At 40.4% G+C, this 14,366-nt stretch overlaps 1 protein-coding gene across 1 annotated transcript; it reads left to right on the top strand.

The window, feature by feature from the left end:
* Window positions 1–573: 573 nt before the first annotated feature.
* Window positions 574–11,247, top strand: mpp2a (MAGUK p55 scaffold protein 2a; the record flags this gene model as incomplete). Its single annotated transcript, XM_080043130.1, has 13 exons — window positions 574–604; window positions 1,276–1,379; window positions 2,164–2,319; window positions 2,495–2,665; window positions 2,946–3,053; window positions 3,300–3,422; window positions 6,471–6,602; window positions 6,841–6,943; window positions 7,857–7,925; window positions 8,088–8,249; window positions 8,665–8,867; window positions 10,811–10,939; window positions 11,071–11,247. 13 exons carry the CDS (start codon window positions 574–576, stop codon window positions 11,245–11,247), a joined length of 1,668 nt encoding a protein of 555 aa, XP_079899256.1.
* Between the last annotated feature and the right edge of the window lie 3,119 nt (window positions 11,248–14,366).

Here is a 14,366-nt window from a genome sequence, read left to right on the forward strand (position 1 = left end):
GTCATGGCAATGTGTAGATTAGTTACGCCCACTCTCCCCTCCCCTCTCCCTCCATCTCTCTCTCACTTTCTCTACCTCCTTCATTTTTGGTGCGCCATTCCAGAACGATTGTTGGAGCTCCACCCTCCCTGGGCTGATGTCACTGCCACTGTGTGTGTGGGTGTGTGTGTGTGTGTGTGTGTGTGTGTGTGTGTGTGTGTGTGTGTGGTGTGTGTGCGTGCGTGCGTGCGTGCGTGCGTGCGTGCGTGTGTGTGTATTTGTTGTGCAGTGTTGCGGTGAACTAAGGAGGAGTTTGCATACGATTGCCGTGGGGCTTTAACACAAATTCAAAAGCGCTGCTGGCTGCAGAAAGTGAATAAGCATATTGAATGTCAACCTAAAACTTTTACTTATTTTAACAGTGACTCATATGTTGTCTAATTCAATGCAAACATTCCTCTGCAAATGCACTGTGTATTGAAGAGCTCTGACATAACATGCTCACTAGATGAAAACCTTTTAAGTATTGTACTTCACTGTTTTGTGCACTGTTGTTTACCTTTCTTTCTCTCTCAGATTGACTAAAGCTATACCATGCCTGTGGCCTCCACCCGCACAGAGCCTGGTGAGACCACCACCCTCCTCCTAAGTAGCACCAAATGTCTCATAGCTATTTGCATACCCCCTTCATTAGTTAGCTCTTCAAAGTGTCTAGCTACAGAATCAACACAGGTCAACAGATTGTACAATGACATGACAGAAGCTGGTCGTCACTGTTTTGAAATTGAATCAGTTACTTTTAACTTGTGACCTAAGGTGTTATACAAAACGTTCAATGGGAACTCAACTATGTGTAGGATCTGAACATTTATCGAACATCCTAGTGTAGCAACAGTAAGACACAACGGCAGACACAATACTGTAGACTTGTTTTAGTTTTCTAAAAATAAAAACCTATGCATTCATAATAATGAGGACATTTGAATTCATATGCACATTTCAGACCTTTAAGGGAAATGGGTAACAATTTTTTATATTATTTAATAAATTCAAAAAATATAGGGTAAAGACCTTTGATCAGAGTGATTGTTCCCTCTATAACAGCTACATAAAGTATAAATGAAAAATTCCCCATTAGAAATATGAATTAATTTACAAAAGGCCTTCTGTTACAGCTAGAAAAGCTCTGCCTCATTTGTCACTGTCTTGTTTTCCTGGTCGCTCCCACTTATTGTCCGTGTGTGTGTGTGTGTGTGTGTGTGTGTGTGTGTGTGTGTGTGTGTGTGTGTGTTATAGTGCCCCAGGTGTTGGACGCGATGAGCGATAGCACCACCACCAGCTCAACCACAGCCAATGACCTGGACCTCATGTACCTCAAAGGCATCATGGAGAGCCCTCTGGTGTGATACTCATACACACAGTTACACTTTTATATTGTGTAGATAATGAAAATAGGCCAATGTCTATCAGTATGCATCTGTTTATGTGAGAAATACCAGTGAAGATTAGAGGTCTGGATATTTCTCGAATATAAGATGTATCACAAGCTTATAATTGTAATTAACCATGGGCTTAGCGCGCCCACGCTTGGTACTGCCAGATATTGCCTGTCCATTGTGTCCCTGGTCCCAGATGTCGATTCTGCCATTCACTCCAATACAAACGGGGAGGAGGATTCAGTTTTTGAAAAAAAATTCTGGCTAACAATCAAAGGCTAATAATCACCTTTAGATCATGTATTAAAAACATGTAGGAGATATTCATTTTTTAATGTCACCAAAAGCGTTTCATTTGCACAAAGAAGGAGACGCCGCCCAGCCAAAACAGCTGTAGTGAAACACACTCCCGGTAGTTTAGGATCTACGTCCAAAAGCACGGCTCCGTCAATGTAGCAGGTCTTATTTTAACACATGCTCTGACTACACGTTACGTGTCCAAGGTTTTTCAATCCAATTTTTGGGTTTGAAACATGTACATTGGTCCACTCCCGTTCACGGCGTTCCATGAGAAAGTTGCGTATCTCTATATCTGCACACTGCACATGCTCTATGGGTCCCATAACCAGGAAGTATCCGCTTCAAATTGCACCATGCGCCACTGAGCAGCTTTTCATATAAATGAATAGGACGGCATTTTTCAATTCAGTGTCCTCCTTTTATATATATATGTGTATTTGTCCTTTAGGAGCAGGAGGAGAGCCTGAAGGAGCCACGTCCGTCCCCAGTGAGGGAGAACAATGTGGAGCTCCTGCAGGAGATCCTCAAAGACCTGGACCCCTTCACAGACCAATCTGACACTGCAGCAGAGCTCGCAAACATACTAACACAGCCTCACTTCCAGGTACACACACACACACACTTATCTTGGTTGCATGGTTGAATCTGACAATCATTTTTCTTTTAGACCTCTGAGACTCTTTTTCTCTTCACTCAGTTAGTTAAAGCAGGATACACTGTTACATAATCTTTTTTTTCTGTCTAACACTGATTTTTTTCTTCTCCTTTTGGCTTGTTAGTCTCTAATGGAGACTCATGATTCAGTGGCGTCCCAGGCATGTGATAGCCCGCCACCAAGTCCATGTGACTTTGTGGATCACGATTCTGAGGACGGTCTTAAACCCAACCTGCATGCACCCCCTGATGCAATCCGCATGGTGGGCATACGCAAAGTGGCGGGGGAACATCTGGTAGGTAACATTTAGACATAAACACAGGCTGACACAACTGAGGTCATCGAATCGGTTTGCACTGTTTCTGCTTTAAGCTTTTTTATGGCTTGTCATAAACACATTTTATTTGCTAGTCAGAGAGTTATAACATTAACATTGTACTAAAGACCACTGGGCCTCTGTTTCGGAATGTGGTGCTTTTAGAAACATAATGCCCAATAGACGGTTATAGAAGTGTAAATGCTGATTTTATTATCAATGATGGTACACACAATAGTCTGTATTAACTGTTTTTCAGGGTGTGACCTTCAAGGTGGAGGGTGGGGAGTTGATTATAGCCCGTATCCTCCACGGAGGGATGGTAGACCAGCAGGGACTGCTACACGTCGGAGATATCATCAAAGAGGTAATGTGTTAACCATTGACTAAGTGTGGCCTTTACTGATCCCTTACAGTCACTTACTGACTCCACCTTTAACTGTGGAGTCCCTCAAGGCTCTGTTTTGGGTCTTCTATTTTTATGAGTTTGGCCAACCTACAGTATCTTGTGGTATTTATGAAGTCCTTGGTAACCATTCGTCATCCATTAAAGGTGCCACAAATAGTGATTCATATCAATTAAGAAAGATTCTCTTATCCAATGTGATGGCAGGTAAATGGACGATTGATGCGCCGGGACCCTCGGGTGCTGCAGGAGGAGCTGCAAGCTACCAGCGGAAGTGTTGTTCTGAAGATACTGCCCAGCAGTTGCCATGAAGCCATACAGCCAAGACAGGTGACGGATACATTATGATACACACAGAGTAGACACAAACAGTCAGGCTATGAGTCGTTGTTCAATGCTGTGGATTATGAAATGGGTGCAAATAATAAACAATGAATAATATAGATTGTCAAATGCGTTATTGAGAACAAGAACAAACATTTTAATTTTTAATTTCAACTTTATTTATACTCGAGAGATCAATTGAGGGGTGACCCTCATTTGTAATGATGTCGAGTCAAAGAAATGCAAAGCAAAAACGATACATCCACAATATACAATGCAAATACATCAAATACACAACAACTGATAAAGAGACAAAAACAAACAATTTAATCATTTAGACAGTGATGTAGAATGGCTGAAATGAAAATGAAATGGGTGAAAGTACAATATAGCCTAATTGAAACAGTTACAGGTAGAGGTCGGTAGATTAAAGATAATATGTTTACATTTGTTAAAGCAGCTCCGAGTAACATTTAAATATCTTTTAAACAGCCTCATGTTTCCTCACATAATCATAAATTACCTTTAACAGCAAACGAGACCATCAGTGCAAAGAAAGACGTTTTTATATAGTTTTTATTACTGCGTTTGGCAGGGGCGTCACTAGGTTTTAAGGACAGGGGGGGCTTAGCCCCAAGGAGATGCACAGAATGTGAGCGAACGTTTAATTTCACCAGAGCCGGCCCAAGCCTTCAGGGGGCCCGAAGCGAAATATGATTAGGGGGCCCCTCTCCAATTGTAGCGCTGCTGAAACTATAGATCTTTGTTAAATATCATTCACACACCCAGTGTTTTCTGCTAGTGCCTCCACTGTGCAGCTGTGCGAAAATAATAGCCAGCTGAGATCCTTACCCTCCTAGAGGGGTCCGGGGGTTTGCCCCCCCCGGGAGATTTTTTTAACTTTTTTAGAGTGAAATGCATGAATCTGGTGCAGGAAAATTAAGAGGCTAAATCTGAGGAATTTTGTGTGAACAAATCATTTGGAGACACTGGGTCAGATGAATTAGAAGCTATTGAAGAAGGGCACATGGATTTGCCATAAAATATTAATATAAAATAAAATATTATGCAGGGTCCTCTGGGATGAGCTTGGAGCTCTTTTTCTTTTACGGAACATATTTCTCTGTAATATAATGAATGCATTTAAATGCAGTGAGAGGAACGTAGCATAAGAACTCTTTTCCAGCTACAGTCATATGAAAAAGTTTGGGAACCCCTCTCAGCCGGCATTATAATTGACTCTGCTTTCACAAAAAAAAGATAAAAGTGGTATGTCTTTAATTTACCAGGAACAGCTAACTACTGGGATGTTTTCCAAACAAAGATTTTTTGAAAAGCAGTATTTGGTTGTGTGAAATAAAATAAAATGTGAAAAACTGGCTGTGCAAAAATATGGGTACCCTTGTGGTTTTGTTGATTTTAATGCCTGTAACAGCATGTAAAATTGATGACTTTAAACACAAAGTTGGTTGGATTATGTTGTTAAGCCTTGAACCTCATAGAAATGTCTGTTTAATCATGAGAAAATGTATTTTAGGTGCCTAAATGCAAGTTGCACTTCTCTTTGACTCTCTGCTGAAGTGAGACAGAATGGGACCATCAAAACTGCTCCCAAAATATCTTAAAAACAAAGATTATTCATTATCATGGTTTAGGGGAAGGCTACAAGAAGCTTTCCCAAAGGTTTCAATTGTCAATTTCTACTGTAAGGAACGTTGTCAGGGAATGGAAGGACACAGGCACAGTTGCAGTTAAACCCAGGTCTAGCAGACCAAGAAAAGTACAAGAGCGGCATATGCGGCGGATTGTGAGAATGGTTGCACACAACCCAAAGATCACCTCCAAAGACCTGCAAGAACATCTGGCTGCAGATTGTGTATCTGTACATGGTTCAACAAATCAGTGCAATGTTGCCGGCTGAGAGGGGTTCCCAAACTTTTTCATATGACTGTATCTTTTTTTCCACAGACGAGGCTGAAGGCTATAGACTATACACAGTGCATGGGTAACTGAGGCAGCCCCATTTCCAATTGTTTTTAAATAAACTCAATACACACTGTGCATGGATGTGAACGTGACATGATCAGATAATTTCGGATTACCTCCCAGATGAACTGATTAAATTTTTAGGCTATTAAATATCTAGACCAAAACATTTTATCCCTTATTTTGTATGATAACTTACATTTGCATAATATGATGTTAATATCAAACACACAAACTAAAAAAAAAAATATACATATATATATTTTTTTTTTGGAGGGGGCCCCCCTGGCAGCATTAATAACTCATAGTCTGGAAACATTATATATATATATATATATATTTTTTTTTTTTATAAATAAACATAAAATTATATGTGCCCCCCTAAAATAGGCCTAATGACGCCACTGGCGTTTGGTCTGGTCGCACACTCAGTCCGATTTTCGGTGGGGGCGTTGCCAAGCAACGTATACACAATTTCACGGGAGCGAACTAGACTCCTAAATTAATGAGCGGTAGCCTACTAAAACAAAGTTTACTTTGCCTCACTAGCATCATCAGATGACCATTATTCATCTGAAGTAGTCATTATTTACAACAACATAAACACATTACCTCATCGTGATCCATACTAACTGCCGTCTCTCGTTCATTCGCTTTGTGTGAGGACTTTCAGACTTTCAGCTTTGTGTGAGGATCTTTCAGCTCCGTGAGAGGTGACACTGCATCAACTCATTGCAATCAGGTGTGTGTAGCACTGACTGGTATTAGTTGATGCTGTGTCACTAACCACTCTCACAGAGCCGAAAAGAGTCCGGTGCCTTCACACTTTCAACACACGAACATGCACTATATTGCTTCTTGATCATTTGAATCTCACACTCCCGGCACGAGCTAGAAAACAGCTTCACGACAGCTGGCGTCGTAAAAATACTACCGCTTTTGTCCAAAGGGGACGCCAACGTGCCATGTTACTCGTAGTGGCTTTAAAGGATATGAATGTATAATTTTTTTTTCAACAAGAGTGCAAACAAGAGTGCATACTGACTAAAATGACCTCTGTTTCTCCAGGTGTTCTTTAAGTGTCACTATGACTACGACCCGGCTAACGACAACCTGATTCCCTGTAAGGAGGCGGGCTTAAGGTTTGAGACGGGAGACATCCTGCAAATAGTCAACCAGGACGACGTCAACTGGTGGCAGGTGAAGTACCGAAACAGGACTTGTTCATACACCTAATTCTGTTCTGTTGATTCCATGAGCTTATAATCAAATATAATAAAAATCATAGGATTCTTAATGTAAGTGTATGCTATGACTGTACAAATTCTGATTGTGTTTGTGTGTGTGTGTGTGTGTGTGTGTGTGTGTGTGTGTGTGTGTGTGTGTGTGTGTGTGTGTGTGTGTGCGTGCGTGCGTGTGTGTGTGTGTGTGTGTGCAGGCTCTCCACGTGGAGGGGGGTAGCGCGGGGCTGATCCCCAGTCAGATGCTGGAGGAGAAGAGGAAGGCATTTGTCAAGAGGGATGTGGAACTGGCGCCCGCAGGTAACTGAAAGGAAGAATAAAAAGGGAAAAGAAAATATGGTGACGATCAATGAAAGAATAAAGCACAGCTACAGTCAGACTTAAAGCTGGGGTGGAGGATTTGGGGAGAAAATGGCAGTTGGGATAGAGATTTGAATCCAAATACCTCAACCGCTCCACTTGTTCTCTTTGGTCCCTCCCCTATGGTCCCTCCCTGACACGCTCTAGTGCCAAAGTGAATGGACAGTCCCAACAGCCAATAAGAACAGAGAATTGGAGCCTCGCTCTGATTGGTCAAAGTGTACAGCTCATGTTAACTTTGACCAATCAGAAATCACATACCCCAGCTTTAAGATAAAGTATTGTGTTTAGTGGGGAGATTAAAAGGTTTCAGGGTAGGGTAAATACAGCTGATTAAAAAATGTATCTTATGTCTGTTTATGTTCAATTGCTGTTAACACCTTCCTGTCCATTGTGTGGCATTGTTTTGATCTTCAGTCTTCTTCTGTTTAACACTGCCACCTGGTGGTTAACTGTCAGGTCTGCAAGTTAATGTTTTTAATTGATACCCTCGAGTGCAAACAATCTGAAGAGCTATTATAAAAAAATATATATATTAAAAAAAGGCTTACAGAACATTCTTATATTCCTGTTTTACAGTGTGTCAGTGTGTAGTCTGCTAAACTGTAGAATTAGCCATATGTAATGTCTTGAGAAGCTGTAGACTTGAAGTGTGCAATAAAGTGTCTTAAGGTAGAGGATGACAGCAAAGCAAAGCTGATGTGAGAGTCATGTTTTTCCACGTAATTTAATTATAATAACCAGCGTCCTTTAAGGGCCAGTTAAATGAGAAGATTGATATCTCTGTTTCTTGGTTGGGGTAACAGTTTGACTTTAGTGCGTGAACTAATATTATGCTCCATTAATGTGACAGGAAATCTTTGCACTGGTATTGGAGTAAAGAAGAAGAAAAAAATGATGTATGTGACCACCAAAAATGCAGGTAAACAAAGTCCGTCCTGTAAAACGGCCTCCGTAGATACGTTGTCTGATTATTATTATGCACACAATCCTTTGCCACACTTCATCTGTTTTCTCTCAATTTTCCCATCTCCCTTTTTTCGTAACTTCCTTTCACACAAGTCTCTCCCCCTCTTCCCTACAGAGTTTGACAGACATGAGATATTGCTCTACGAGGAGGTGGCCAAGTTTCCGCCTTTCAAGAGGAAAACTCTGATTTTGATTGGTGCCCAGGGTGTGGGGCGGCGCCGACTGAAGAACAAGCTCCTATTGAGAGACCCACTACTATTTGGCACCACCATTCCATGTATGAAATCTAAAATATTTAAGAAGTCATTGTTTTTTTTTGTTTATTGAACCTTTATTTATAAAGGGAAATCCCATTGAGACCGGAGACTCTTTTTCAAGGGAGACCTGTTCCGATTCCCACGTTATCATTCACAAACACATTCAGACACCGATAGCATTTGGGGTTCAGTGTCTTGCTCAGGGACACTTGGATATGTGGCGGGGAGATGGGGGATCGAACCACCGACCCTGTAGTTGAGTGGTCGACTGCCCTACCCACTTCACCACAGCGAACCCCAGATTTCTGTGTTAACATCACATAGCATTTATTAAGGGGAGGTAAGGGGCGTTACAGATAAAAGTTGCAATTCAGAAAGAGATAGACCAAAAGCATGTGTGTACAGTACATGACTGGGTTTCTGTTGTCTGTCCAGACACCTCTAGAAAGCCCAAAAAGGAAGACCGTGAGAGTCGGATGTACGCCTTCACCAGCCGCAGCAAGATGGAGACAGACATCAAGAACGGGCGCTACCTTGAACATGGAGAGTATGACGGCAGCCTGTATGGAATCAAGATGGAGTCCATACATGAGGTGATGGAAGCAGAACGCGTCTGTATACTGGACGTCAACCCTCAGGTACACACACACATGACACCACAAACACATTCAGGAGCAACACAATGAACACGGTTACCATCAAACCCTTAAATATAGATTGGTATAAAGGAACCTTAAAGTTTAAAAGATACTTTCAGTTCCATAAGGTTTATTCACACGGAAACTTAAATAGGAGCTGGCTCAACTCTCTTGTTTTGTGTAGGACTGCAATAAATATTTACTATATACAGTGTTGGGAATAACGCCGTTTAAAAATCTGAATCTTTTTTCAGTGATGGGGTAATCTAACTAATTACTTTTTCCGTCGTTACAACGCCGTTGTCAATACTGAACGTTAAATGCAGTGCGTCACTATGAATTGATTGAATAAACTGTGTAATCCGAACGCAGCCCGGGCTCCATACTACACAAACTGCTAGTGAGGAGACCGGTGTGTTTTAAGTTGTGTTTTATTCAGTGTGGATGACATTATAACTGTCAGTTAGCGCCGTCACGTCAGTCAGCAAGAGCGCCTGTTTAGTGAAGTTTCTTTTTCTTTCTCTCTCTGTTGTGTGAGCGTGCACGTTGCCGCAGTAACCACCTATCAATCCACGGTTGAAACGTGCTCTCCCTGAGTTTGTTTGCATCACCCTTGTGAGTAAGTGCTTGGAGTTTCCCGATCTCTATAAATTATAATTTATGCACATTATTAAACGGCCGCGATTCGCCAGTTGCAACAGCTGTTTAGCGTGTCATCACAAGCCGAATATTGCTATTGTTCTTTTCCTGGGATCTGTATGCTGCTGTGCATGTTAAAGAAGGAAATAAACATAGGATAAATCCTTACTCCTCCTCTCATCGTCTCATGCTTCATAGTCTGACGTTTTTGGCCTTAAGTGGTGTTTTAGCCGACACCCCTGAAGTGAATCCAGTGATAGCAGATCAGCACGGTACATTCAGCAGTTGTCTCTACTACTTTAGTTGAGAACAAAATACTTGAACTGCAGGATAAACCTCTTGCTGTCTGTTGATGTGCAATAAATATTGAAGGTTATGTAGCCTACAAGTAGGCCTACCTGTCTGTTCTACTCATTTCAACTGATCCAAATTTGTTGACATATAGTAACTTTTTTTTTTACAGTAGCTAACGCAAATAGTTACTTTCCCTGGTAACTAGTTACTTCCATTATAAAGTAATTCAGTTACTAACTCAGTTACTTTTTGGAACAAGTAGTGAGTAACTATAACTAATTACTTTTTTAAAGTAACGTTCCCAACACTGACTATATAGTTTATAGAACAACAGTAGACCTTTCAACGCAGACTCCACTGGCCACTGAGTCAGCAGAGTGTCATGTGCCTTCCTAAGGGCATCTTACATCAACTGACTTTCTAGAAGAGTACAAAGCTAGTCATTCACTGTCACTAGTCACTGTCACTCCAGCTATTGGTTGGATGCAAACTCAATGGTTTAAGGCAAGGCACTGCAGGTGAATAGGGTAAACATTTTCCTTGTAGATATCATCAAGAAACTTTGCCAGTTGATAACTTATCAAAACAATTATTTTCTGTTTTAGAAAATGTATGTAAATATGCAAATTTGGCAATATCTATTTGTATTATGCCTAGTTGCCTACATTTGCATCTCTTTAAACCCCAAAATCTAGATGTTGGACAAAGCCAGAGTTAAAGTCTTTATTTAGTTTTTACAAAATATCAGTGTCCAACAGACAACATTTTTTAATTTTATAAATAAAGAAATACTATGTACAGGTCTTGAAATGCGTTTTCCCGCAAGTTTTTAAGAAGAAAATGTATCATAAATACATGGGCCTTTCATTTACTAGTATGAGAGAAGACATGTTATGGAAGCAAAATTGTCAAAAATCTCAGAATTGATCAGTGCTTGAAAAAAAAAATGTATTGGCCACCCTGTCCCAAACCCTCTAAGACTCTTTTTGTGTGTTCATGTTACATTGTAGTCTCTCAAAGTGCTGAGGTCCTCCGAGTTCTTGCCCTACGTGGTATTCCTTCAGTCTCCAGAATTCGAAGTGCTCAAGGCCATAAACCACTCGGCTGTAGAGGCAGAGGTGGTTACCAAGACACTGACGGTAAGAAAAACATTTGTGACACACACACACACACACACACACACACACACACACACACACACACGTAGAGAAAACAAACATTTACAGCAAATCAAGGCCACATTTTTATGTCTATTTTATTTAAACCTCAGGATGAAGAGCTGCAGAGGACGTGTGATGAGAGCGCTAAAATCCAGGCAGCCTGCGGTCACTACTTTGACCTCAGCATTGTCAACGACAACCTGGACGAGACCTACCGCACCGTCAAGGCTGCCCTGGAGACGGTTTCTAAAAACCCCCAGTGGGTCCCCGTCACCTGGGTGTTCTAGAAAGTGGATGCAGAGTAGGGACAGAGCAGAGAGAGAACATAAGGAAGAGGAAGGAAAAACACCACCAGAAAAAAAAATGGATGTTCTGATTTATGTTTCCAGATGGATTCAATCGGAGCATAGCACTGGTTTGCAACAGGAATGACAGGATGTTCCCTTCAAAGTGTGTGTACAACAGATCATTCATGTAAACATTATTATATTTTCTGTGCTGGGACGTGTGTGTGTGTGTGTGTGTGTGTGTGTGTGTGTGTGCGTGCACGCGTAGGTGTGCGTGTGTCTGTTTGCGCATGGACTCTAGAGAAAATACTTTTGTATATTTTTAAATGATATGTGCCATTACTGATCATCATCATCAGCAGACTCATTGTTTACATGTCATAATCCCAGTGCTGATTGTTAACCTGAATCTGCCAGCTACGAGGTCTAGTTCAATGTATTAGCAAAACCTGATGTATTTATTATGTTTTGTTTAACTCGACCAGAATGTCCATTCAAACTGCTTATTTATTTGCCTGGCATGCAAATGACATGATAAATGATGTGACTAACACATGCAATGCTTCAGTTGCAATGACAAGAAAGCCTCACTCTCCTTATCTTTTGTTGTAAACATAGGCCGGCAATACACTCACTGACTGGCACTCCAATAAGACACAATATTAACCACGTTTTACCTTAGTTGTTAGGGAAAGAAAAAGCCAACACTGGAATCATCTTTGGAGTACACTGCAGAATTATTCAAGCTACTGACACTACTATTGCATCTACCAGGCCACAGTGGAAGACCTGACAAGAAATGAGTAACATTACAACTCAGGCAATGTGACTTATTCCTAGATGTATTGTCAGTGTCATTGTCACAGGATACTTAAGGTAAAGCGTGGCTGACTAAAATAGTGTGTCATTTGGCATTGCCCAAAATGTCAGGCTCTTGCATAGTTTCCAATGTTTTTCCTTATTGGAAACTATGCAATATGAAATAAGGGTTTTTAAACTTCTGGAATATTTATAAGATAGTACCTCCTGGAATAGAAAGGTTGCTCCTAAGTAATAAGACTTCACGGGACGTTTGCTTTTCATGGATGTCCTTGTGAGCAGCAAGCCAATTTCAGCATCAAACTCTGTCAATTCCACTAAGGCAATCAAACAACAACATGTTGAAATAAAACTACCTAGTACTAGAAGTACAAGCTTAAATATCTAAAAACTAAATCAAGTCAGATAATTAGAAGAATATCGGCCCCACCGATCATGAACAAACCATGTGTTATTCAATATCCGTAGACCACTAAGATGGTTGATAGGAGAGGCATTACGTAGTTTAAAACCCGTTCACATAGAAACACTCAATTTCACTGAAGCATTGTTTTTCATAGAAATGGGTCATTCTCATTCTCATACTCATTATTTGCACTTTTTACTTTATAGTATTTATGATTTAAAATTAAAGTATTTATATACTCAGTTGTAACCATTTTGTAGATAGCATGTAGATACACAGTGATATAATAGATAATGACTTAGTTGATATGCTAACTTTCAGAATGTCATCAGTATAGACATGTATGCAGTAGCTTACGAGTGAACCTCTCAACAAAGATTTTTTTTTAATTGAAGCACTTAAAAATAACAGTGTGACAATATGAAGACAATTTAAATTCTTACACATTTGTGTCTACTGTTTTTTCATTTTGCTTTTTAACTGTTGTGGTGTGCACTCTCAGGCCACCATACATGTAACACTGTCCATGGTGCCAACTGCAGAAAGCTACTTGAGCAGCTTGTTTGTACTCAGATATTTTATTGTGGCATCTAGTGAATACTTTATTTTTTTTAAAGATTATTTTTTGGCATTGTTATGCTTTATTAGATAGTTTGGAGAGACAAAGGTGAAATGGGGCAGAGAAGGGAATGACATGCAGAGAGCGACCATGGCCCGGTTTCGAAATTGTGGTCCGCTGCTTCTGAGGACTGAGCCTCTGTGGGCGGGCGCTCTAACCACTACACCACGAGCGTATATCCAGTGTATTGGAGCATGGAGGAGACCGTTTTAGTGGCTTGTTCTTTACTTTTTTTTGAAGTGGCTTGAAAATAGCAGATTTTTGTCTGGCAGCTATTTGGATCTCTTGAGTTTGTTGCTCTCTCTGGGACATTCCAAAACCTCACTGTTCTCATCCTTTTTCTATGAAAGCTCACAAATGCAATAAAATCATTTCAGTCATTGTACCTTTACTCAATGATGTACTGCAGTAACTCTTTAATACTACTTTTAAGTACTTTGGCTTCACCAAGTTGTATCCCATTCTTAAGACACATGGCACACTGACAATTACTGTATCTGTTTGAATAAATAAAATTGGAAGTTTCTTGAACTATGTTTCCTGTACTGTGTCCATATATACTTCAAAATGTAACAGTGTTTAATATGAGAAGAAAAAGGGTATTATTACACATCCATGGAGTTGAGGATCCGAAGAGACAGCTTAGAAACAAGGTATGGTCCAAATTCAAGCAGCAGAGGTGGAGATATCCTGACTTCAATTGTCTTCTACAGGTCAAGTCCCCAAACCCCTGAATCCTACATTTCCCATGATGCAACTGGTAAATGCCTGTGCTCATTTCACCCCTTTGTGATGCCAGCTGTCTCTTTGAGCCAGAGACAGGAAAATCCCGATGACATAATCTAGGTTATTTTCCTAGTGTTTAGAAAAGGTACCATCAGAGCAGAAAAACACATTATACACACAGAGTATTACGTCTGTTGATCTTGTTGAGTTATATCAGTAGAATGTCCCTTTTAATTCAATAGTTTGGATTGAACAAACTCTTGAAATGGACAGGGAATCCAGCGTGAACCTCATGTTTTGGTTGTAGGACTGATGATTTTAGAATCCGATATTGTTTTTGCCTCTGTCTTAATAAATCATTCACTTGATTGAAAACATCTATCTATCTTTTTTTACATTTATTTGAATACCTCTTTGCTGACTCATGGCCTGGGTTCCATCCCTGCCACAAAATGTGGGGATGGCTGACAAGAGGGGTGAAAAAATATTGTAGGACACAGATGCATACAACTTTGTTCAGATTTTCCAAAAGGTTCTATTTATAATAAT

Source organism: Ammodytes marinus, assembly GCF_949987685.1.
Source record: "Ammodytes marinus genome assembly, chromosome: 16".
Classification (NCBI taxonomy): domain Eukaryota; kingdom Metazoa; phylum Chordata; class Actinopteri; order Uranoscopiformes; family Ammodytidae; genus Ammodytes; species Ammodytes marinus.